This window comes from Bufo bufo, chromosome 5, assembly GCF_905171765.1.
Source record: "Bufo bufo chromosome 5, aBufBuf1.1, whole genome shotgun sequence".
In the NCBI taxonomy this organism is placed as follows: Eukaryota; Metazoa; Chordata; class Amphibia; order Anura; family Bufonidae; genus Bufo; species Bufo bufo.
Window position 1 is genome coordinate 449,768,454 of NC_053393.1, and position 26,810 is coordinate 449,795,263.

The following is a 26,810-nucleotide window of genomic DNA, read 5'->3' on the forward strand; positions in this document are numbered from 1 at the left end:
ATAAAAATTGATATTTTGCCCACCTTACTTTCCAAAAAAGGTAATAAAAGTGATCAAAAAAGTCGCATGTACGCCAAAATAGTGCCAAACAGTCATCTCATCCCGCAAAAATCATACCCTACCCAAGATAATCGCCCAAAAACTGAAAACTATGGCTCTTAGACTATGGAAACACTAAAACATGTTTTTTTTGTTTCAAAAATGAAATCGTGTAAAACTTTCATAAAAAAAAAAAAAGTATACATATTCGGTATCGCCGCGTCCGTATCGACTGGCTCTATAAAAATATCACATGACCTAACCCCTCAGATGACCACCGTAAAAAAATAAAAACGGTGTAAAAAAAGCCATTTTTTGTCATCTTACGTCACAAAAAGTGTAATAGCAAGCGATCAAAAAGTCATATGCACCCCAAATTAGTGCCAATCAAACCGTCATCTCATCCTGCAAAAAATAAGACCCTACTTAAGATAATCGCCCAAAAACCGAAAAAACTATGACTTTTAGACTATGGAATCATTGTGTAAAACTTACATAAATAAAAAAAATTGTATACATATTAGGTATCGCCGCGTCCGTGACAACCTGCTCTATAAAATTACCACATGATCTAACCTGTCAGATGAATGTTGCAAATAACAAAAAAAAAACGGTGCCAAAAAAGCTATTTCTAGTTGTCTTGCCTCACAAAAAGTGTAATATAGAGCAATCAAAAATCATATGTACCCTAAACTAGTACCAACAAAACTGCCACCCTATCCCGTAGTTTCTAAAATGGGGTCACTTTTTTGGAGTTTCTACTCTAGGGGTGCGTCAGGGGGGCTTCAAATGGGACATGGTGTCAAAAAAAACCAGTCCAGCAAAATCTGCCTTCCAAAAACCGTATGGCATTCCTTTCCTTCTGCGCCCTGCCGTGTGCCCGTACAGCAGTTTCCGACCACATATGGGGTGTTTCTGTAAACTACAGAATCAGGGCAATAAGTTTTGTTTGGCTGTTAACCCTTGCTTTGTAACTGGAAAAAAAAAAATTAAAATGGAAAATCTGCCAAAAAAGTGAAATTTTGAAATTGTATCTCTATTTTCAATTAAATCTTGTGCAACACCTAAAGGGTTAACAAAGTTTGTAAAATCAGTTTTGAATACCCTGAGTGGTGTAGTTTCTTAGATGGTGTCACTTTTAGGGAGTTTCTACTCTAGGGGTGCATCAGGGGGCTTCAAATGAGACATGGTGTAAATAAACCAGTCCATAAAAATCAGCCCTCCAAAAACCAAACGGCGCACCTTTCACTCTACACCCCGCTGTGTGGCCGTACAGTAGTTTACGGTGACATATTGGGTGTTTCTGTAAACGGCAGAGTCAGGGCAATAAAGATACAGTCTTGTTTGGCTGTTAACTCTTGCTTTGTTAGTGGAAAAAATGGGTTAAAATGAAAAATTAGACCAAAAAATGAAATTCTCAAATTTCATCCCCATTTGCCAATAACTCTTGTGCAACATCTAAAGGGTTAACAACGTATGTAAAATCAGTTTTGAATACCTTGAGGGGTGTAGTTTCTTAGATGGTCATTTTTGGGTGGTTTCTATTATGTAAGCCTCGCAAAGTGACTTCAGACCTGAACTGGTCCCTAAAAAAAGAGATTTTTGTGAAACTCACCTGTAAAATCTTTTTCTCGTCTTTTCCATTGGGGGACACAGACGATGGGTATAGTTTAGAGATATTAGTAGGAGGGACACTATGCAAATGAAAGAGCTCCTCCTCCTCGGGCTATACCCCCCGACTCCACCAGGAGGAACTCAGGCGTTGCACAAGCAGTAGGAGAAGGAGCAAGAAAAAATTATGGAAACCATCGGACCAAGCCATAAGGTCCAACCATAAACAGAAACTGAACTTAAGACCCCTCCTGCAACAGGCAGAATGGGTGGGAGCTGTGTCCCCCAATGGAAAAGACAAGAAAAAGATTTTACAGGTGAGTTTCACAAAAATCTCCTTTTCTCGTACTTTTTTCCATTGGGGGACACAGACGATGGGACGTCCTAAAGCAGTCCATGGGGTGGGAAAAAATCTCAGCACCGCCAGGAGGAACGTCCAACGGTCAAACAGGAACCACAGCCTGCAAAACCCTGCGGCCAAAGACCGCATCAGCCGAAGCCAGTGATGCAACTGATAAACTTCGTAAAAGTATGTAAGGACGACCAGGTGGCCGCCTTACACAGCTGAGACGCAGAGGCACGATTGCGTCTTGCCCAGGAAGCCCCCCATTGCGCTAGTGGAGTGAGCGGTAATCCTAGCCGGGGGAACTCTACCACAAGCGCGATAACCCGCGGAAATAGCCGAGCAGATCCAGAGCGTCATGAACGGCGGACGGAAGCAGTAGCCGCGAGATACACCTTCAGGGCCTGTACGACATCCAGGGAATGCAGTTCCTTGGGTTAGCCGGAGAAGGGCAAAAGGAAGGCAGGACAAGATCCTCATTAAGGTGGAAGGGAGAGACCACCTTGGGCAAAAAGGAGGGGACCGGACGGAGCACAACCTTATCCTGGTGGAAAACCAGAAAAGGCTCCTGACAGGAAAAAGCGGCCAGCTCCGACACCAGTCTGATTTAAAAGCTTGTGATGGGATTTGAACTCACAGCTTCTGCATAATAGCCCAGAACTTTAATCACTATGCTATGTAACTGTATTAGAAGTTATGGCCACAAGGAAGACCACTTTCCAGGTGAGAACAGTCAGAGAGACCTCCCTCAAAGGCTCGAAGGGGGCTGACTGCAGAGCACGCAGGACCAAATTGAGATCCCAAGGAGACAAAGGGGGAACATACGGGGAAACCGAATGTGCCACCCCCTGAAGAAAGGTCTTCACAGGACCCATAAGAGCAAGGGACCTCTGCAAAAAAAGACGGCCAGCGCCAAAACCTGACCTTACAGGGAACTAAGCGACAGTCCCTGCTCAAGCCCAGACTGAAGAAAAGACAGTACCATCGGGATGGAAAAGCGAAGGGGAGGGAACCCCGAACTCTCACAAAAGGACAGGAAGGCCTTCCAGGTACGATAGTAAATCCGGGAGGAAGAAGACTTCCTCGCTCTGATCGTGGTCCTAATCACTGAATCCGAGAACCCCCTCCTCTTCAGGATGGCGGTTTTTAACAGCCATGCCGTTAAACGAAGAGACCGTAAATTCTGGTGGAAGAGCGGGCCCTGAGACAGTAGGTCCTGTCTGTCAGGTAGAGGCCATGGGGCTTCCGCCAGCATCCGAGCCACGTCCGAAAACCACGCGCGGCGGGGCCACCCTGGGGCGATGAGAACGGTCGGGATCACTTCCGCCTCGATCTTGCGTAGAACCTTTGGTAGGAGAGGAAAAAATAGGGGAGGCTTAAGTCCTGCCACGGAGACACCTGCACGTCCATTCGTATGCCTTCGGATCTCGGGCGCGAGCCAGGAACACTGGGAGCTTGTTGTTGAACCTGGACGCCACTAAGTCTACATCCAGACGGCCCCATCTGTGGCAGATTTCTTCGAACACTTCTGGATGCAGAGACCACTCGCCTGGATCCACCTTGTTGCGGCTTAGAAAGTCTGCTGTCCAGTTGTCCACTCCTGGAATGTAAACTGCTGACAACACTGGAACGTGCGTCTCCGCCCACGTCAGAATTCTCGTCACCTCCTGCATCACCATCCGGCTGCGGGTCCCGCCCTGATGGTTGATGTAGGCCATGGCCGTGGCATTGTCAGATTGAATCCTCACTGGGAGGCCCGCAAGGAGAGGGGTCCAATGGGAGAGAGAGAAAGAGAGAGAGAGAGAGAGAGAGAGAGAGAGAGAGAGAGAGAGAGAGCGGGCGGAAAATCACCCTCAGTTCCAGAATGTTGATTGGAAGGAGAGACTCTGCCGCCGACCAAATCCCTTGAACCGTGCGAGACTGGAGAACGCCGCCCCAACCCAGGAGGCCGGCCTCGGTGGTGACGACCGTCCAGGAGAAAGGATCTCCCCGACCTCAGGTTCAATGGGGATAGCCACCAACGGAGAGCTGTCCGAACCCGCTGAGACAAGCGGATGCGATCGTCTAGACCCCGAGAGGTTTTTGTCCCAGAGGGAAAGGATCTCCTGTTGTAACAAGCGAGTGTGAAACTGGGCATATGGAACGGCTTCGAAAGAGGCCACCATAAGACCCAGGACCCGCATGCATTCCCGTATGGAGAGGAACTGGGATCGCAGTAGATTCGACACTGCCCCCTGGATCTGGGAGGACTTGGAGGGTGGCAGGAACACTCTGGCGGACAAGGTGTTTAAAAACCATTCCCAGGAAGGGGAGCTTCTGGGATGGGAGCAGAGAGGACTTTGGAAAATTGATTATCCAGCCGAACTGTTCCAGAGTCTGAACAGTGATCCGGACGCTGTCCTCGGCCTGCGGAAGCGAGGGGGCTTTTATCAGGATATCGTCCAGATAGGGCAGCAAAGGAATGCCCCTGGTACGAAGAAGCGCCATGATCGGTGCCAGGATCTTGGTAAAGACCCGAGGGGCGGTTGCCAACCCGAAAGGAAGGGCGACAAACTGATAGTGACGAGCCCCAATGGCGAAGCGCAGGAATCGTTGGTGAGATTCTGCGATCGGAACATGCAGATAAGCGCCATGGATGTCCACGGACGCGAGGAACTCCCCTGGAAGAAAAGAAACAATAACGGAGCGGAGGGAGAAAAAAAACATTCCGGTGGTCTGGAAGCGAACTCTATCTTGTAACCAGACGTTACAATCTCTAGAGCCCATGCGTCCTGAACATGAGTCCAAATCTGCTGATAAGAAAGCAGGCGGCCCCCCACCACGAGGGGTGGGGGCGCCACTTCATGCAGAAGATTGCTTGGGAGCGGAAGGGCGGGTCGACTGTGTCCTCGGGCGCCAGGTAGGCTGGGGTTTGAAAGAGGGCTGCTTGCGGGAGTCCTGTGACCCTCCTGCAGAGGAAGCAGGCGACGACTTGTTCGCAGAGAAGCGGCGAAAGGACTGGTACCGAGAACCGGAAGTCCTCGCCCGAAAGGGTGCTTAACCCTAGCCTGGGGAAGCTTTTGCCCCTAGTAGCGGCAGAGATGAACTCATGCCGTTGAGCCCCAAAAAGTCTGGAACCCTCAAAGGGGAGGTACGCAAGGGAACGCTTGGAGGAAGCGTCAGCATCCCATACCTTCAACCAGACCTCCCTGCGTTGAATGACCGAGAGGGCCGAGACGCGGGCAAAAAAGGGACCAATGTCCATGGAAGCCTCACAGAGGAATTTGGAGGCCTGAGACATCTGGAGAATTAAATCCAGCGTGTCCGCCGACGCACCTTGGTCCGCCAGGTCCTGGTGATGGCGCTGCAGCCACATTGAGAGAGCTCTGGCCACCCATGCCGAGGCAAAGGCAGGTCGTAGGGACGTGCCCGCCAGTGAGAATATGGATTTTGCCAGAGAATCTAGGCGCCTGTCCACAGCGTCCTGCAGAGAGGAGCCGTCCAGGACAGGGAGGGCCGTGTTTTTGGCCAACCTGGCTACCGGGGGGTCCACCCTAGGGGGAGAAGACCACTTCTCCACGCTGTCCGCCGGGAAAGGATAGAGAGTATCCATGCGTTTTGTGGCGGAAAACTTCTGATTAGGACGGGTCCATGCCCTGGCTATGACAGCGGAAAATTCCTCATGGACCGGAAAGACAGCAGCCTCCGGTTTTTTGGGAGGAAAAAGGGCGAACTCCCTCCTAGTGGAAGGAGGAGAATCCCCTTGGAGATTAAAGGTGTCACGGACAGCCGCTACTAGATCAGCCAACATGGTGGAGAGCTTTGGCGGAAGGTCCCGCTCCGTGACCTCGTCCGAGCTGGACAATTCCCTTTCAGACCTGTGCTCCCTAAGGGGGGGGGGGGGGGAGGAGTCTGAGCAAGCTTCTAGCCGAGGGGAAGAAGCGGAGTCATCCGAGGAGGGATGCTGTCGCTCACGCTGCCTCTTAGTAGTCAGGCGTCCTCTGCAGGAACCACTGTGAGGGGACGGAGTGGTTGGCGCTGCAGGATTGGAAACGGACATACGTTCTATGAAAGACATGGCTGCCTTGGCGAACAGGGCCAAATCAGCGGCCGCGCTGGACATGGCAGATGCCCAAGCGGGGGCCGCAGGCTCCGCAGTGACCGGGGGGGGGGGGGGGGGGGGGGCTGGACTGGGCAAGAGAAGGGGAGAAAGGTGATTCTGTCCAGAGGCAGGGCAGGAGGCACAGGCACCAGTGACCGAAAGTGGGAGCAGACACTCCAACAGGACCCCATTGGGGTCTGAGAAGAGGTCTTACCGGACTTAGTCTTAGGCATGATGGTCTCTTCACAAAAGTGACTGGAATCAGTACAGAGAGAAAAAAATCCTACCGCTCAGGCAAGAGCATCAATCCAGAGGGGAGCAGGGGAGCAGCCGTTCAGTGTGAGAAGCTTCTCAGCAGCAGCAGGAAGGAGCCGGAGTTCCGATTAGGCTCCGCCCCCGGCCGCGATTAGGCTCCGCCCCCCGGCCGCGATTAGGCTCCGCCACCGGCCGCGATCGCATCATAGGAGCGGGAAAAGAGCTCACTGTGTAAAGAAGGGAAAGAAAATGGCCCCCGGCGCCGCTCAGCGTGGAAAAAACTAAAGTAAGGCGTCCCCAGCAAGGGGGGTGGCAAGCCCAGAAAAGCGGAGACCGGAGGGGGAAGTGCTCAGAGACATGATATGCCGGCAGAGAAGGAGCAGGGACATCCAGAGACGCCTGCCTAGTTAAGTGCCTCCATGACCCTTGCGCCCCAGACAGAACAACAATGCCACCTAGATCCCCATTCACCCAGGAGGCCCATAGGTCTCAGAGCAGAGAGGGAGGGAGGGAGGGGGGAGACACAGAGGACATGGCTGCCTTGCAGCTTCATACTTATCTGCTCCTGCAGATCTTCTCCCTAGACTACAGGACCAGCAGGGATGCACCTCTTCAGACATCTGACTCCTTGCTCAGGAGTGCAGTGCTCTGGAGGAGGGTGGCAGCAGGTGACCCAGGAGCTGGTGGGATGCCGGAGCTGACAGGTCGAGCCCGGATCCACTTGCCTTCTTGGGGGGATAATGGAGGCAGCCTGGCAACGTCCAACAAACGGCGGTGGGCACTCCATGGGGGACCAGGAAGGCGCAATGCCGACCTGCGTCCTCAGCTGGAAGAAAAATAACAAAAGGGAGACGAATGAAAGTGTCAACCTCCTTCACCAGACACTAAGCAAAGACTGAGTTCCTCCTGGTGGAGTCGGGGGGTATAGCCCGAGGAGGAGGAGCTCTTTCATTTGCATAGTGTCCCTCCTACTAATATCTCTAAGCTATACCCATCGTCTGTGTCCCCCAATGGAAAAAAGTACGAGAAATTGAGTTTTTGTAAATTTCTGAAAAATTTCAAGATTTGCTTCCAAGCCTTACAACTAGGGGTGCACCGAAATTCCGGCAGCCGAAAATATCGGCCGAAAATGTACCTAATCCATTTCGGCCAATATTGTTACATATCGGCCGAAAATATGGGGTGTGGGATTTGTCACCCACCAAGTAGCTCACCATCTGCGGGCGGGCGCCGGGCGGTTTACTTTAAGTCACTGCATCTTTATTTTACCTTACAATCGTGACGCTCCAGTAACAACTCTGCAGGCAGAGCGGAGGGCGGCGTAACGTCACTTACTAACGTGACGCGCCTGCTCCGCCTCCTTCATTCATAAAGTGGGCGGACCAGGTGCGTCACTTGAGTAAGTGACGTTACGCCGCCCTCCGCTCTGCCTGCAGTTACTGGAGCGTCACGATTGTAAGGTAAAATAAAGATGCAGTGAGTGAATAGTCTGCTGTGAGCAGCAGGGCCGGGGCTGTTATGGGTAGGGGGATCGGTCTATGGCACTGCTATGGGGAGGGGGGATCTGTGCACTGTTATGGGGAAAGGGATCTGTGCACTGTTATGCCCATAACAGTGCACATATCCCCCCCCTCCATAACAGCGCCACCCACAGATCCCCCTCTCCATAACAGAGCCACCCACAGATCCCCCTCTCCATAACAGAGCCACCCACAGATCCCCCTCTCCATAACAGAGCCACCCACAGATCCCCCTCTCCATAACAGAGCCACCCACAGATCCCCCTCTCCATAACAGCGCCACCCACAGATCCCCCTCTCCATAACAGAGCCACCCACAGATCCCCCTCTCCATAACAGCGCCACCCACAGATCCCCCTCTCCATAACAGCGCCGATCATTAAAAAAAAAAGTATTTTAAAAGTATTTGGGCAAAAAGGCAGTTTCGGTTTTCGGTCAAGGGCATCCTGAATTTTCGGTTTCGGACCAGAATTTTCATTTCGGTGCACCCCTACTTATAACATCCCCAAAAAATAAAATATCATTCCCAAAATAATTCAAACATGAAGTAGACATATGGGGAATGTAAAGTAATCACAATTTTTGGGGGTATTACTATGTATTACAGAAGTAGAGAAACTGAAACTTTGAAATTTGCTAATTTTTCAAAATTTTTGGTAAATTAGGTATTTTTTTGTGCAAAAAAAATTAATTTTTTTGACTTCATTTTACCAGTGTCATGAAGTACAATATGTGACGAAAAAACAATCTCAGAATGGCCTGGATAAGTCAAAGCGTTTTAAAGTTATCAGCACTTAAAGTGACACTGGTCAGATTTGCAAAAAATGGCCTGGTCCTAAGGTGAAATAAGGCTGTGTCCTTAAGGGGTTAAACATTCCTTGGGTGGTGTAGTTTACAAAATGTCAAAATGTGGTCACTTTGGAAGCTCAGGGGCTCTTCAAATGCAACATGGTGCCCAAAGACCATTCCAGCAAAATCTGCCCTCCAAAAACCATATGGCGCTGTCGTGCCCTGTTGTGTGCCTAAACAGCGGTATACGACCACATATGGGGCGTTTCTGCAAACTGCAGAATCAAGGTAATAAATATTGAGGTTTGTGTTGTTGTTACCCCTTGATGTGCCAAAGGAAAAAATTGATTAAAATGAAAAATCTGCAAAAAAAAAAAAGTGACATTTTGAAATTTCACCTCTATTTTGCTTTAATTCCTGTGGAATACCTAAAGGGTTAAGAGTTCCAAACCAGTTTTGAATAGTTTGAGGGGTGTAATTTCTAAAATGCGGTCATTTATGGGTTGGTTCTCTTATGTAAGCCCACAAAGTGACTTCAGAACTGAACTGGTCCTTAAAGTTCACTTTGAAAATTGCTTTTAAACTTCTAAACCTTCTAGCGTCCTAAAAAAATAAAACATTACTAAAATGATGCCAACATAAAAGTAGACATATGAGGAATGTTAATTAATAAATATTTTATGAGGCATCACTATCTGTCTTATAAAAGCAGTTAGATTCAAATTAAAAAAAGTGAATTTTTTCGAATTTTCGTTAAGGGTACTTTCACACTTGCCGCAGGACGGATCCGTCCTTCCGCTATTTCGCCGTGCTGCCGCTCCGTCCCCATTGACTATAATGGGGACGGGGGCGGAGCTCCGGCGCAGCACGGCGAAAGCCACCAGACTAAAAAGTTGGACACGCAGGACTTTTTAGTCCGGCGGCTTTCGCTTTATAGTCAATGGGGACGGAGCGGCGGTCCGGCGGAAGGACGGATCCGACATGGTGAACAGCATGTCGTATCCGTCCTGCCGCAAGTGTGAAAGTACCCTAACTTTTGGATTTTTTTTTTTTTTTTTATAAATAAAGGTAAAATATATTGACTCAAATTTTCCATTAACATGAATGGCTTGGATAAGCAAAATTAGGCCTGGTCAGGAAGGGGGTAAATGGCTCAGTCTGGAAGTGGTTAAAGTGGTTATGCCATGAACATCATATAGTATATGACAAGCTCTTCCTAACAAAGCTCGAACCAGCCCTGTACCTCACATGGATCCAGAGATCTCCCCATTCATTGCTCTGCTAGATTTCAATTAAGCTGACAGCTCAAGGGGAGTGTCTATTCTGCTGCAGCTCTCTGCCTATCACAGCTCATGAAGGATGAAAGGATGAAACTGAAAATATGCGGCCATCCCAGTTAAATAAGAAAAAAAAAAAGAAAAAAAAAAACAAAAACACACAAACAGCAGGTGGCGCCATACATGTACATTTCCCTGAAATCACTCTGTGGCATCAATACATTTTTAATTACATGCAATTACAAAAGTATTAAGATCCAGGTGCTGGTTTGAAAACTGTAGATGTTTTATGGGACAACCCGTTTAACCCCTTAAGGACTCAGCCCTATTTCACCTTAAGGACTTGGCCATGACACTGGTAAAATGAAGTAAAAAAAATAAAATCTTTTTTATTTATAAAAAATACCAAATTTACCCAAAATTTGTAAAAAATGGCACATTCCCAAATTTCAATTTCTCTACTTCTATAATACATCGTAATACCTCCAAAAATAGTTATTACTTTACATTTCCCATATGTCCACTTCCGGTTTGGATCATTTTGGGAATGATATTTTATTTTTTGGGGATGTTACAAGGCTTAGAAGTTTAGAAGCAAATCTTAAAATTTTTCCAAAATTTAAAAAAAAAAAAAAAATTTTTAGGGACCAGTTCAGGTCTGAAGTCACTTTGCGAGGTTTACATAATAGAAACCACCCAAAAATGACCCCATTCTATAAACTACACCCCTCAAGGTATTCAAAACTGATTTTACAAACGTCGTTAACCCTTTAGGTGTTCCACAAGAATTAATGGAAAATAGAGATACAATTTCAAAATTTCACTTTTTTGGCAGATTTTCAATTTTAAGAATTTTTTTCCAGTTACAAAGCAAGGGTTAACAGCCAAACCAAACTACACTGCTCAAAAAAATAAAGGGAACACAAAAATAACACATCCTAGATCTGAATTAGTTAAATATTCTTCTGAAATACTTTGTTCTTTACATAGTTGAATGTGCTGACAACAAAATCACACAAAAATTAAAAAATGGAAATCAAATTTTTCAACCCATGGAGGTCTGGATTTGGAGTCACACTCAAATTAAAGTGGAAAAACACACTACATGCTGATCCAACTTTGATGTAATGTCCTTAAAACAAGTCAAAATGAGGCTCAGTAGTGTGTGTGGCCTCCACGTGCCTGTATGACCTCCCTACAACGCCTGTGCATGCTCCTGATGAGGTGGCGGACGGTCTCCTGAGGGATCTCCTCCCAGACCTGGACTAAAGCATCTGCCAACTCCTGGACAGTCTGTGGTGCAACGTGACGTTGGTGGATAGAGCGAGACATGATGTCCCAGATGTGCTCAATTGGATTCAGGTCTGGGGAACAGGCGGGCCAGTCCATAGCATCAATGCCTTAGTCTTGCAGGAACTGCTGACACACTCCAGCCACATGAGGTCTAGCATTGTCTTGCATTAGGAGGAACCCAGGGCCAACCGCACCAGCATATGGTCTCACAAGGGGTTTGAGGATCTCATCTCGGTACCTAATGGCAGTCAGGCTACCTCTGGCGAGCACATGGAGGGCTGTGCGGCCCTCCAAAGAAATGCCACCCCACACCATTACTGACCCAATGCCAAACCGGTCATGCTGGAGGATGTTGCAGGCAGCAGAACGTTCTCCACGGCGTCTCCAGACTCTGTCACGTCTGTCACATGTGCTCAGTGTGAACCTGCTTTCATCTGTGAAGAGCACAGGGCGTCAGTGGCGAATTTGCCAATCTTGGTGTTCTCTGGCAAATGCCAAACGTCCTGCACGGTGTTGGGCTGTAAGCACAACCCCCACCTGTGGACGTCGGGCCCTCATATCACCCTCATGGAGTCTGTTTCTGACCGTTTGAGCAGACACATGCACATTTGTGGCCTGCTGAAGGTCATTTTGCAGGGCTCTGGCAGTGCTCCTCCTGTTCCTCCTTGCACAAAGGCGGAGGTAGCGGTCCTGCTGCTGGGTTATTGCCCTCCTACGGCCTCCTCCACGTCTCCTGATGTACTGGCCTGTCTCCTGGTAGCGCCTCCATGCTCAGGACATTACGCTGACAGACACAGCAAACCTTCTTGCCACAGCTCGCATTGATGTGCCATCCTGGATAAGCTGCACTACCTGAGCCACTTGTGTGGGTTGTAGACTCCGTCTCATGCTACCACTAGAGTGAAAGCACCGCCAGCATTCAAAAAAGACCAAAACATCAGCCAGGAAGCATAGGAACTGAGACGTGGTCTGTGGGCATCACCTGCAGAACCACTCCTTTATTGGGGGGGGGGGGGGGGGGTCTTGCTAATTGCCTATAATTTCCACCTGTTGTCTATCCCATTTGCACAACAGCATGTGAAATTGATTGTCACTCAGTGTTGCTTCCTAAGTGGACAGTTTGATTTCACAGAAGTGTGATTGACTTGGAGTTACATTGTGTTGTTTAAGTGTTCCCTTTATTTTTTTGAGCAGTGTATTTATGGCCCCGATTCTGTAGTTTAAAGAAACACCCCATATGTGGTCGTAAACCGCTGTACGGGCACATGGCAGGGCGCAGAAGGAAAGGAATGCCAAACGGTTTTTGGAAGGCAGGTTTTGCTGGACTGGTTTTTTTTTTACACCATGCCCCATTTGAAGCCCCCCTGATGCACCCCTAAAGTAGAAACTCAAAAAAAGTGACCCCACAGTTTTTATTTTTTATTATTTACAACATTCATCTGACAGGTTAGGTCATGTGATATTTTTATAGACCAGGTTGTCACGGACGCTGCGATACATAATATGTATACTATTTATTTAATTATGTAAGTTTTACACAATAATATCATTTAAAAAATAAATAAAAAATCATGTTTTAGTGTCTCCATATTCTGAGAGCCATAGTTTTTTTTAAGTTTTTGGGCGATTACCTTGGGTAGGATATGATTTTTGCGGGATCAGATGACGGGACGGTTTTATTGGTACTATTTTGGGGTGCATGTGACTTTTTGATCGCTTGCTATTACATTTTTGTGATGTAAGGTGACAAAAAATGGTTTATTTAGCACAGTTTTTTTATTTTTTACGGTGTTCATCTGAGGGGTTAGGTCATGTGATATGTTTATAGAGCCAGATACGGACACGTTTTTGTTTATTTTTACTTGAAACGTTTAATTTTTTGAGGGGAAAACTTGATTTTTTCAAAAAAAAAATTCACTTTATTTTTTGTCCCACTTTGGGACTTGAACTTTTGGGGGTCTAATCCCCTTTACAATGCATTCAAATACTCCAATACTGTGTTTATTACTCATACAGCTTCCGGCCTGTGAGATCCAGGGGGCTGGATCTCACAGGCACGTCACAGGAAGGCAGCGGTGACCCATGCCATCGGGTCCCCCCTACAGCCGCATGGGGACCCGATGGCATCCCCGATCACCGCCGCAAACCTCAGGTAAAGCTGCAAACCGCAGGTCTGAATTGACATGAAACCCCCCGGCGTTGTGACAGGATGCCCGCTGAATGATTTCAGCGGACATCCTGTTCCTATTAACCCGTGCCGCAATGTAGTTTTAAAGTTATGACGTACCGGTATATCATGGGTCCTTAAGGACTCTGGAAACATGCCATACCGGTACGTCATAAGTCCTTAAGGGGTTAAGGTATCACCTGGACATAAGTTTACTGACTTGCTTGAGCGCGATTTTCAACATGATCTAAACATAGCAAAAAAAAAAAAAAAAGGCTAGGTGCATCCCTAGCCAGAAAAGTCAAACTGGGGAATTCAAATTCAGTCTTAAGCCTCATGCCACATGGCCGTTGCCAGCCGTGGCTCGTATTGCGGCCCGCAAACAGTGGGTCTCCTCTATAGGCGGCCACCGGCTGTGTGCTCCCCGCATCATGGATGCGGACCCATTCACTTAGGGTACTTTCACACTAGCGTTATTCTTTTCCGGTATTGAAATTTGGTAAAGGGTCTCAATACCGGGAAAAAACGCATCAGTTTTGTCCTAATGCATTCCGAATGGAAAGCAATCCGTTCAGTATGCATCAGGAAGTTCCGTCCCTTGTACAGTATTTGACCGGACAAAATAACAGAACAATACCGCACTTGCCGGATCCAGCCTTAATTTCCATAGTGATGTATTAATGCCGGATCCGGTACCAAGCGTTCCGGAAAATGCCGCATCGACGGATCCGGTTTGCACATGCGCCGGGACATAGGAGGAGCTATTTTTCCTTTTGATTTTAAAATATCAGATCAGTTATTCCAGATGATACCGGCTTTCCGTTTGTACACGGTTTGCTGGATCCGGCAGGCAGTTCAGTTGCCGGAACTGCCTGGCAGATCTGAACAACGCTAGTGTGAAAGTACCCTTAACTAGTTCTATTTTTTTTATGGTGCGGACGAATCACGGACCTATTCAAGTTGAATGGGTCTGGATCCGTCGCGGTTGCTGCATGGATGGTGACCGTGCATTGGGGACCGCAAATTGCGGTCCCCAAAGCACGGAACAGCCGCACAACGGCCATGTGCAAAAAGGCCTTACACCCGTCCAATCTTCCTTATTTCAAGGACAAATAAGAACGGGGTGCTTGGTTTCAAAATAAAAAGTTTTAAAATGAGGTACCTCTTCCATGCTGCTGCTGACATGCAGTTTCCACCTCAGCTCTGCCTTCAAAATTTTAATACTCTTCTTGACTATTAGTAAGTCATCCACATTTGGGTTTTTATTCATCCATTCAGACATGTTCTTTTTGAACTGAAAATGTGACAAAGATATTAGATGGCTTTATTTAAATGCTGAATATCGAGCAGTAAAAAATAAAAGATATTAAGATGTAGTATTTGCACTATACCCATTTTAATGCCGCAGGATACAGTTTTATGTACCGTAAGTTACTTCAAACAAAACACCCAGAGAACTCCGGCTATGATTTCTGGGGAAACAATTTTTTTTCCAGCTTTGGGAGAGACTCCTTTCTAAAATGGTTTGCAGCCTTAGCATAAAATTATATAACCAGAAAAAAACAAGGACTGAACTATGGGGGTGGGGGTTGTATTTTATGAATGTTCAAATAAAATCTGAAGTCCCTGACAGTATTTCTGATGCCTCTAAGATGGGTCACATCAGCCGTCTCACCAAACAAGGTGCCGTGACAGACGTAACATGCTGCCTTTTAATTCACTGACGACTTATTAGTAAAGCAGTAAGACAGATCAAAAATAGGATCAAGCATCCGATTTTGCTGACACCAAGTCAAATACACTGTAGAAGTCATGAACCTGTATACTGTCCCAAACGTTTGAGGAGAAAAATAAATTCCTCTAAAGCAAGTAGATCTAAGGGATATGTTCTAAAGAGCCTCTAGAAATGTGATAGCTCATGATCTATTGCCCCCTTAACTTGCCCGACGTATCCAATTTCTTTTGTTTTAGGCGTAGCTGTGTTACCACCAAATGTAAGCAAGGCCAAGGATCCCACAAGTAGACAGAGGCTCCATAAGGCTGTGTCCATGCATGCAACAAGATGCTGTAGACTGAAGTACAAAGCCTGTGCAGAACAAGACCAATCAGGAGAACAAAGCAGTCATTTCATCTACACTCATGACCACATCTTTCCCCTGCTCTGACTCTACTGTATTCTGCGCATATTCTCTCCAAGGTTGCAAAGATTTAAAGGGGTTGTCCAGGCCACATATACAGATAGCCTATTCTCAGGCTAGGTCATCAATATCAGATCGGTGCGGGTCTAAGTTTCAGGCAGCCACAGCGCTGGAAACCATATAGTGTATGGAGAAAAAGCAGAAGACTTCATATACTGTGCCGTTTCTAGAATCAGCATACTGCAGTTCAGCTGCATTCACTTAAAACAGAACTGAGCTATGGTAAAACTACAGTGTAGAGTTGATCGGTTCCAGCTCCATACACTATAGAGTTTCTGACTCTGGCAGCTACCTGAAATAGTTGATCGTTGGGAAGGCAGACTGCAAAGATGGATCACCCAATCCAACTATTCCAAACAGCAGTCTCAGTTATCGAAAACTGCCCTCTGAAAAATACACACAAGGGAAACTGGGTGAACAAAATTGTCTTGATCAAGGCCAGCATGGTGTCCAGAACTTTCAGAAGCTGAGAGAGACAACCTTTGGAGAATTTTAACCCCCTAGTAGTCTTAGTGAAAATTATTTCTCATGAGGCGGAACTGGAAAAATGCTGAAAAAGATGATCTGTTGGGAAAGCGAAATGGTGGACTTCAAGCAGATGATTATCCAAACAAAATGAGACAAGATATTCAGAACAGCTTTAAGACTGGTCTGACGGACTTGTCCTGGACAGCAGCTTTATCAGGATGTCAACCAGCGGATAGCTGAAACACTTCTGGAATCAAGTATCACCATCACAATTGAGTGCTGGCACTACACTGGAAGGGAGGCCAAAAAATAGTAGTGGGAGGATAGTACTGAGTGTATGGAAACGCTGGTGAAATGAGTTCATCAACATGTGTAAACACATATCCTTTAGGTCCACTAAGGTTGAAGAGAGGAACACTCCTTGTACCAAAGAGGCAATTACAGACGCAGTATTCCATGTGGAGGTGGCTGGCCCAGAAGAAAGTGTTGCGGCACTCCAGGTTGATGATAGGACAAACAGATGTGTCCTCCTTTGGCATAAAAGATAATCTTTTGTCTAGAGGGACAATGAAGGTCACTTCTTCACTCTGCAGTGTCCAGAATCTGAAAGAAGGCAGAAGCCTTGAATGGGGAACAGTGGAATGGAAAAACTGTTGGGGATGGAGATTTGAGCAAGTCTAACTAAGCAGAGCTGACCTTCAGGATGAGCTTGTCTTATCACCTCTTGTTGATGCGAGTACCAGAAAAAAATAGAAGCTTAAAGCAAAACCTCTTTTTCAAGAAAGAAAATTTTAAATTGAACGAGGAACGAGCAAAACCATTCATGCAATTCTTTTAAAATTTTCAACTGCAGATCTAATACCCAGACTCTTCTTCAGCCATCCAGGATGGCTGCACCGCTGCTCAGACTACCTGCTACATATTGCGCATTTTGTAGTCCAAGACCAGCTGTGGTCACACCAAGAGCAGGGATAGACAAGCGGTTAAAGGGGTATTCCCATCACAGACAATGGGGCATACCGCTAGGATATGCCCCCATTGTATGATAGGTACGGGTCCCACCTCTGGGACCTGCCCCTACAACGAGAATAGATCGGGGAGAGATGTGGCTAGAGGTCCCCGACCACCACCAAGCGCTGCTCCCTGATGCTCCCATACAAGTGAATGGGAGCACACCACGCAAGCTCAGCCCTCGCCTCCCATTCATTTCTATGGGGCAGACAGAAATAGCCTCGGCTATTTTCGGCATCTCCATAGAAATGAATGGAGGGTGCACCCTCAACTGCTTTCCCCGCTCCGTTCTCTGTGTAGGTGCGGGTCCCAGAGGTGGGACCTGCACCTATCAGACAATGGGGGCATATTCTAGTGATATGCCCACATTTGTCTATGATGGCAAAACCCCTTAAGTGTTTTGGATTACCAAGGCATAGTATGCATGAGGTAGACTAGGAAGCAGTGCAGCCATCTTGGATGACAGAAGAAGAGCCCATGAATCGGTGGACCTGCAGCTGAAATGATGCAGTGGTCCACAAATCCCAACGGACTGCACCATGAGAATACATCAATGTACATCACCAATCACTTCTACTAGACTAACGCACAGCGCTGCCAAGGCTTCCATGTACAGCATCCTCATTAAGAGTCTTGGCCTAGACCACACATGCAGGCAGGGGCTACATTTTAACCATGGTTACTGGACCATTCTCCAAGTATTGGCTGCAGCGAAGTAGCAGGAGTAAGGAGCCAGCGGAAGAGGGAAGTTTCCACCAGCTGCAAGGAGGCACCAGCATGAAAAAATCCCTCTATAAACTGGCAGTGGGATAATTATGGAGGAGTAAATGAAATACAGAAGCTGTAGAGATGGAGCATGGGCTTAGCCAGGGCTGAGAGAAGCTGAACTGAGGAGACTTGGAGACTCATGCTAAAGTTGAACAAAGGTTCAGATGGGCTTCTGCTGGTGAGTGGGCTTTATTCTGGCAGCAGTGATACTCACCTCCCATAGGGGAGGGCAGTGAAGGAACAGCCTCTGAAGCCTGGCCGGGGCAGAAGCCACATGGAGTGATATGCCCCGAGCGAGAGCCAAAACAGAGCCGGCGAGAAAAAAGCTACTCTGTGAGACGCCCCGGCTCACCACCTTGCAGAAGGCAAATACCCTGAAGAACCCAAAGTGGAGGTCCCCCGGACCTGGATAATCGAGCACCCAAGAGAAGTTGGGTGACCTTCCCGAGGGGAGCGGCCCAAACCTGGTAGCAGAGCAGAACTGAAGCGCAGAGGGCGCCCATAGGAAGGACTCATACCACACTGCATCCGAAGAGGAGGAATTGGTAGTAGGCGAGGGAACCGTAGTCCCGCCAGAGCAAACGTAGAATTCGAGGGGCGCTGCAGACAGCACTCTCGTCCATGTGACCGCTTGTGCAGGGAAGCAATGCAGCGGGAGGACGAATGGGTACGCATCTAGGAAACACGAACACTCCCCAGGTAGAAGGGCCAACGAACATGGTGGATACCGTCACAACGGAACCGCAATATACAATCCAAAACAGAGAATGAGTACCGCCTAGCTCGGTGCAGTAGAGCGCAAGCAGAACCCGTCCGGGTCAGGTGGAAGCAGAATTCTCTCTTCAGAGAAGAGTGCAAGGCTTGCGGCAAGCATCTTATCCCAAGAGAAACAAGAATGTCGCAGGAGGAAGGGAGGCATACGTACGAGCAGCCCTGTAAGCAGTGAGAAGGCCAACCCACCTACGGGAGGAGAAGGCATACACGGCCCAAACAACGCAGAGCGCACAAGAACGTCCGCTCACTGCAAAATAGTCACTCAGCGAAGGGGGCCAGCCACAGAGTCCCACAGTATCTACGGAAGTGCAAAGTGCCGCCCGGAAGGGAGTTATGCACAAGACTAGTATGGCATGCGATGGAACGCAAGCAGTCCGCCCAGAAAGGGGAGAAATGTACCTGGCAAACACTGCAGTCGGTAAGAGTGCAAAGGCCCACCCCAAAAGGGGGTGATGCCCAAGGCCAGTACCGACTTCAGAGAAGTAGGACATACTATATTCCGCACAGAAGGGGGCCATGCACATGGCCGCACAGTATCTAGTAGGAACGCAGGAGGTCCACCTAGTGAAAGGGGAACATGCACAGGGTTATCCTAGCATTAAGTGATGGTGCAATAATCCACCCAACAACGAATTTCGTGAGAGTGCAACTACTCCGCCAATGATGGGGGACATGTACGAGTCCAGCACAGCATGTACACTCGTGGCCAAAAGTTTTGAGAATGACACAAATATTAGTTTTCACAAAGTTTGCTGCTAAACTGCTTTTAGATCTTTGTTTCAGTTGTTTCTGTGATGTAGTGAAATATAATTACACGCACTTCATACGTTTTAAAGGCTTTTATCGACAATTACATGACATTTATGCAAAGAGTCAGTATTTGCAGTGTTGGCCCTTCTTTTTCAGGACCTCTGCAATTCGACTGGGCATGCTCTCAATCAACTTCTGGGCCAATTCCTGACTGATAGCAACCCATTCTTTCATAATCACTTCTTGGAGTTTGTCAGAATTAGTGGGTTTTTTATTGTCCACCCGCCTCTTGAGGATTGACCACAAGTTCTCAATGGGATTAAGATCTGGGGAGTTTCCAGGCCATGGACCCAAAATGTCAACGTTTTGGTCCCCGAGCCACTTAGTTATCACTTTTGCCTTATGGCACGGTGCTCCATCGTGCTGGAAAATGCATTGTTCTTCACCAAACTGTTGTTAGATTGTTGGAAGAAGTTGCTGTTGGAGGGTGTTTTGGTACCATTCTTTATTCATGGCTGTGTTTTTGGGCAAAATTGTGAGTGAGTCCACTCCCTTGGATGAGAAGCAACCCCACACATGAATGGTCTCAGGATGCTTTACTGTTGGCATGACATAGGACTGATGGTAGCGCTCACCTTTTCTTCTCCGGACAAGCCTTTTTCCAGATGCCCCAAACAATCGGAAAGAGGCTTCATCGGAGAATATGACTTTGCCCCAGTCCTCAGCAGTCCATTCACCATACTTTCTGCAGAAGATCAATCTGTCCCTGATGTTTTTTTTGGAGAGAAGTGGCTTCTTTGCTGCCCTTCTTGACACCAGGCCATCTTCCAAAAGTCTTCGCCTCACTGTGCGTGCAGATGCGCTCACAACTGCCTGCTGCCATTCCTGAGCAAGCTCTGCACTGGTGGCACTCCGATCCCGCAGCTGAATCCTCTTTAGGAGACGATCCTGGCGCTTGCTGGAATTTCTTGGACGCCCTGAAGCCTTCTTAACAAGAATTGAACCTCTTTCCTTGAAGTTCTTGATGATCCTATAAATTGTTGATTGAGGTGCAATCTTAGTAGCCACAATATCCTTGCCTGTGAAGCCATTTTTATGCAACGCAATGATGGCTGCACGCGTTTCTTTGCAGGTCACCATGGTTAACAATGGAAGAACAATGATTTCAAGCATCACCCTCCTTTTAACATGTCAAGTCTGCCATTTTAACCCAATCAGCCTGACATAATGATCTCCAGCCTTGTGTTGGTCAACATTCTCACCTGAGTTAACAAGAAGATTACTGAAATGATCTCAGCAGGTCCTTTAATGACAGCAATGAAATGCAGTGGAAAGTTTTTTTTGGGATTAAGTTAATTTTCATGGCAAAGAAGGACTATGCAATTCATCTGATTCTTCATAACATTCTGGAGTATATGCAAATTGCTATTATAAAAACTTAAACAGCAACTTTTCCAATTTCCAATATTTATGTAATTCTCAAAACTTTTGGCCACGACTGTACAAGGACAGCCGTGAGTCCAATGAGCATGCAAAATTCCGCCCATGGAATGAGAGGTGGTCATGCACCAGGCCAGCACCGTATCCAATGGGAGTGCAAGCATTCCACCCATGGAAGAGGGCCATGCTCATGGCCAGCAACGTATCCGGTGAGAGTGCAGTATTCCACCCAGAGAAGGGGGGGTCATGCACATGGCCAGCATTGCATCCAGTGAGAGTGCAAGCACCCCGCCATGGAAGGGGTCATGCATATGGCCAGCAACTTACCGGCGAGAGAACAACCCCAGTCAGTGAGAGTGTATGTATGCCGCCTGAGGGAAGGAGGCATGCCCATGTCTGGCAGCGAATCCAGTGAGAGTGCAGCATACCGCATATGGAAGGGGGTCGTGCACATGGCCGGCAGCGAATCCAGAGAGAGTGCAGCATTCCGCCTACAGAAGGGGGCCATGCACATGGCCGGCAGCGAATCCAGTGAGAGTGCAGCGTTCCGCCTAGGAAAGGGGGTCGTGCACATGGCCAGCACCGTATCTGGTGAGAGTGCAGTATTCCGCCTAAAGAAGGGAGAGTGCAGTATTCCACTTAGGAAGGGGGTCATGCACATGGCCAGCACCATAACTGGAGAAGGTGACGAATTCTGCCTATAGAAAGGGCGGAAGGGGGCGCATGCACTTGGCCAGCGCCGTATCCCGGGAGAGGGCAAGGGTCCGCCTAGAAGGGGAACATGCACCTGGCCAGTACCGCAGCCGGGGAGCGCGACATGCCGCCTATGGAAGGGGGGCATGCATACGTCCAGCACTACTGAGATCAGGCTGCAGCGTCCTGCGCAGCCAACAAGAATTCCGTTACCCCGTCTTTTTTTTTTTTTTTTTTTTTTAAACACAGCCTGGGGGCCACCATACAGGGGCACAGCCTCTCTGAGGCAGGAAAGGGGCCAGCCATACAGGCCCATGAGGAAGCCCAGATCATAGAGTGTCTCCTCTAGATGGGAGCAGGCCCCTGGAGATGGCCGGTACCCAAAAGGTTAACAAAGATCCGGCCTGGGGGGCGGCGCAGCGATCCCCTGGGGGCGGGGGGACCTCCAGGCGGGAAGAATTCGCGCCTGGAGAAGTTCCCGCCCCCTCCAACCGAGGCTGGATAGGCCGCGAAGCGGGGGCCTAAATTTTTGCGGCGCCCGGCCGACCGGGAGGTACTGACGGTCGGCCGGTACCTGGAGGGAGCCGGAGTGGCGCATGTACATACCGGCCGCGGGTGCCCACCCCGCGGGCCACCAGAGTCAGGGGCTTGGGGAAGGAGGGCCGGAATTGCGGCCCAGCAGGCCGCGAAGCCTTGGCCAAAATTTGCGGCGCCCGGCTGACCGGAATGCACCGGGGCTGGAAGCGAGGGCCCTGCGCCTCGGCAGCGTCAGGAGCGGGCCCCTGAAGTCCAGCACAGAAAACCCTGCCCTTGGTGGACCGGGTGCCCGTAGAGGAGGGTCAGGGGCAGCTAGGCGCGGGGCCCCTGAAGCAGTGACCGGTAAGAGGGAGGGGGACCCTGACACCAGGTGCCCGTGAGGGTAGAGGAGGGACGCTGGCATAACCCCTGTGTCAGGGGCAGCTAGGTGCGGGCCTCCAGGCCCTGTTGCAGCATTCCTCCCGCAGCAATCTGCAGCTACCTTCAGGAGTCTACAATGTCCTATGGAGGCAGGATGGGGGTTCAAGCACGCAGGAGACTGGGGGGGGGGGGGGGGGGGGGGGACGACGACGTAGGAACATAGGGCTGGAGAAGCCACTCTCTCACCATCAGCCGTCTTCACCCTCGGTCCGTTCCAGCAGGGTCGCCCCTTCAGTTACTGGCACCGTAGTGGCAGGACGCTGGAAGAGGGACTTGGCGTGCGGGAGACCCTTGCGCTGGCGGGATGCAGGGGAGCTAGGCTGCCCTGGTCCACCTTGCCTTCTGTAGGGGAGGCAGCAGTGCGAGTGACCGGCACTGGCGCAGCTCGACCCCGGGAGAAACAGAAAGGTCTATCGCGTCTCTATTGTCCCTGATGGTCTGGAAGAAAAAGAAAAAAAAAAAAAAAAAAACTAAACAAGGAGAAAACAGTGTCTTGCCTCCTTGGACACCAAGCAAAAACTGGCTGTCTCTCTCTCCAGGCTGAGGGTATAGCTGCTGGAGGAGGGGCTTAACAGTTTTCACTTAGTGTCACGCTTCCTAGGGAGCTGAGCTATACCCAAGGTCTCCTGGGTCCCCCAAGGAAAATGGACGAGAAAATACATTTTTAAATCACTGGGGTCTCAACCAATGGGACCCATAATGATCACTAAAATGGGGGTCCCCTGTTCATTCAAAGACTACAGATTCAAAGCACTCCCTGTTCATTCAAAGACTACAGATTCAAAGCACTTACTTCAACACTAGCCCGATATTTGGCCTTCAAGGCAGAGATGAGGCACGTCTCTTCATAGATCAGCTTTACAACTCTGTAATAAGCATTTGTAATTATGTTACGGTCGTCTTCCCCTGGTTCCTGCAGTTAATGATAAAAGGTAAAAGCATGATCCTAAAATCAATATACACGTACGGATTGCACATCAATCATAATTTAACCCTTAAATGGGTTGTTCAAAGTTTTCCCGTTATCTCCTATCCATAGGACAGGGGATAACTGACTGGTGGAGGTCTGACCTCTGGGGGACCCCTTACCATCCCAAGAGCGGGAGTTTCATTTCCTCAACCTGATGGAACAGACGGCCGCACTTGCGCCCTCCCCCTCCCTACATTCATTCTCTATGGGACTGCTGGAGATAGCCAAGTACAGAACTCTGCTCTCTCCTGCGGTCCGATAAAGAGTGATTGGAGAAGCAGGGATCATGTGCGGCCTTCTGCTCCAATTAGAAAGAACGATGGGACCCCCGTTCTGGGAATCGGTAAAGGATAATGGGCATTACTGAATGTTGGTCAGGGTGTCTGCCAGGGATTTCTTAGCCCCTGGGTGGGGTCTGGTATTTACCTATTAGGACTGTATGTTGGTGGGGCTGGAGAGTAGGGGTGATGTTATTTACATGGGACTGTATTTTTTATTTTGGAGGGGGGGGCTGGAGGGAGGGGAGTGATGTTACTTACATGGGAATGTCTGTTGGAGTGAGGGGGTGATGTTATTTACATGGGTCTGTATTTTGAAGAGGCTGGAGGAAGGGGGTGATGTTATTTACATGAGACTGGACACTGGAGAGGGCTGAACGGAGGCGAGTGATGTTATTTAGACAAGTAATGGTTTCCTTGCATAAATACCAGCCTCTTAAGCCATATTCACACCACTGCTATTTATTGTGTAGTTCTGCTCTGTAAGATGAGCAGAACAACAAAAATAGAGCTGAACAGACTCCATTGAATATATTGGGATTCGTTCAGTTTCTGTTAGGGATCTGGTCTTTCTTATCAGACAAAAAAGTTTTTTTTTTATCCAGTCTATTTGACAGAATCTGTGACAAAGGGCCGGAAAGGAGCCTACAACACAGATGTGAACAAACCCTCAAAGGGGTTGTCGCACTTCAGCAAAATGCAGTTATCATGTAAAGAAAGTAAATACAAGGCACTTACTAATGAATTGTAATTGTCTATATTGCCTCCTTTGCAGGCTGGAATTATTTTACATATGGATTGCAAGGTGGTTGTAACCATGGAAATAAGCAATGTATAATGTGATGGAAAAATTAATCAGCAAGTGCCTTGTATAAACTTGGTCTACAGATAAATGCCATTTAATGGAGAGAGACCGGCCCTTTAACATTACGTAGGCCTATATATTATTTATTTTAATTACTGCAACCTTCATACTCCTCCATGGCTAAAAATACTCCTCAAAAATGGTAAGAGGTGTATTTTTACACTTCCTGAAAAAATGTAGTTCGACCTCTGGTTGGATGTGCTGGTATTTGAGATAAGCGAATTTCATATTTCGTTTGGTGGTAAACTGTGAATTGCGTTAAGGATTCCGTTACCACGAACCATAACGCAATTCTATGACGGAATGCCTTTAGAGGCATTCTGTTATTCATTCCGCCATAATAGAAGTCTATGGCCTGCAAAACAGATCCGTCCTGTTTCCGTTATGCAGGGGAGTCTCTGCAGCTATTTATTGTACAGACAAAAGAAATGTATAGTTTTAATCAGCAAGAGGAGCCCTACCAGGTAGTATGTCTGGTTTAATAGGGTTGATCCTGGTGACAGAGCCTCTTTAACCACTTCACATCCGGGCCATTTACCCCCTTCCTGACAGAGCCAAATTTTGAACTTTATGTTGTAATAACTTTGGAACGCTTTTACTTATCCAGGCCATTCTGAGACTGTTTTCTCGTGACACATTGTACTTTATGATAGTGGTAAATTTGAGTCGATATCTTTCACCTTTATTTATAAAATAATCCCAAATTTACCAAAAATTTAGAAAAATTCGCAATTTTCTAAATTTCTATTTCTCTGCTTTTAAAACAGAAAGTGATACCTCATAAAATAATTATTATTACTTAACATTCCCCATATGTCTACTTTATGTTGGCATCATTTTGTAAAATGTTATTTTATTTTATTTTTTTAGGACGTTAGAAGGCTTAGAATTTTAGAAGCAATTCTTAAAATTTTTAAGAAAATTTCCAAAACCAACTTTTTGAAGTCACTTTGTGGGGCTTACAAAGTGAAAACTCCCCATAAATGACCCCATTGTAGAAACGACACCCCCCAAGTTACTCAAAACTGATATTACAAACTGTCAACCCTGCCTTTAGGTGTTCCACAAGAATTTAAAGAAAATTGAGCTGACCTTTCTAAACAAAACTTAATATTTATTACCCTGATTCTGCAGTTTACAGAAACACCCCACATGTGGACGAAATCTGATGCAAGGGCACACAGCAGGGCGCAGAAGAAAAAGGAGCGCCATATGATTTTTGGAAGGCAGATTTTGCTGAACTGGTTTTTAGATGCCATGTCCCATTTGAAGCCCCACTGCTGCCCGCTTACAGTAGAAACTCCCAAAAAGTGACCCCATTTTGGAAACTAGCAGATAAGGTGACCAGTTTTATTGGTACTATATTGGGGTACATATGATTTTTAATTGCTCTATATTACGTTTTTTTGAAGCAAGGTAACCAAAAAATGGCTGTTTTGGCACGGTTTTTATTTTAAATTTTTTACAACATTCATCTGACAGGGTAGATCATGTGCTATTTTTATAGAGCAGGTTGTTACGGACTCAATGATATCAAATATGTTGCCTACTTTCTTTGTTTTAATTTTACATTTTTTTTATTTATTTTTTTAAATGCTTTATTATGTTTGGGTCTCCATTATCTGAACGCCATATTTTTCAGCCGATCGTCTTGTGCAGGGGCTCGTTTTTTGCAGGAAGAGTTTTTATTGTTACCATTTTTGGGTACATATGATTTTTTGATCATTCATTATTACACTTTATGGGGCAAGGTGACCAAAGAATTGGCTGTTTTAGCGCAGTTTTTTTTTTTATTTATTTTTACAGCGTTCACCTGAGCGGTTAGGTCATATGCTATTTTTATAAAGCAGATCGTTACGGACGTGGCAATACCTAATATCTATACTTTTTCTTATTTAAGTTTTACACAATAATAGCATTTTTGAAAATAAAATAAAAGGATTTCTTAGTTTCTCCATAGTCAGAGCCATAGCTTTTTTATTTTTTGACCAATTGTCTTAGTTAGGGTCTCATTTTTTGCAGAATGAGGTGACTGATTGGTACTATTTTGGGGGGCTTACGCCTTTATGATCGCTTGGTGTTGCACTTTATGTAATGTTAGGTGGAAAAAAAAATAGCTATTTTAAACACCATTTTTTTTTTTTTTTACACGGTGTTCACCTGAGGGGTTAGGTCATGTGATATTTTTATAGAGCTGGTTGTGACGGATGTGGCGATTCCCAATATGTATACTTTTTATTTATTTCACTTTAACACAATAATA

At 47.2% G+C, this 26,810-nt stretch overlaps 1 protein-coding gene across 1 annotated transcript in view; it reads right to left on the reverse strand.

The window, feature by feature from the left end:
• Positions 1-26,810, reverse strand: part of STK31 (serine/threonine kinase 31) — a 195,916-nt gene that overhangs the window by 46,899 nt on the left and 122,207 nt on the right. Inside the window, exons 11-12 of the mRNA XM_040434003.1 lie at positions 23,228-23,347; positions 14,538-14,669 (exon numbers count right to left, since the gene is read on the reverse strand). Of these exons, the coding sequence (XP_040289937.1) occupies positions 14,538-14,669; positions 23,228-23,347 (252 nt within the window). The remainder of the gene's footprint in view (positions 1-14,537; positions 14,670-23,227; positions 23,348-26,810) is intronic.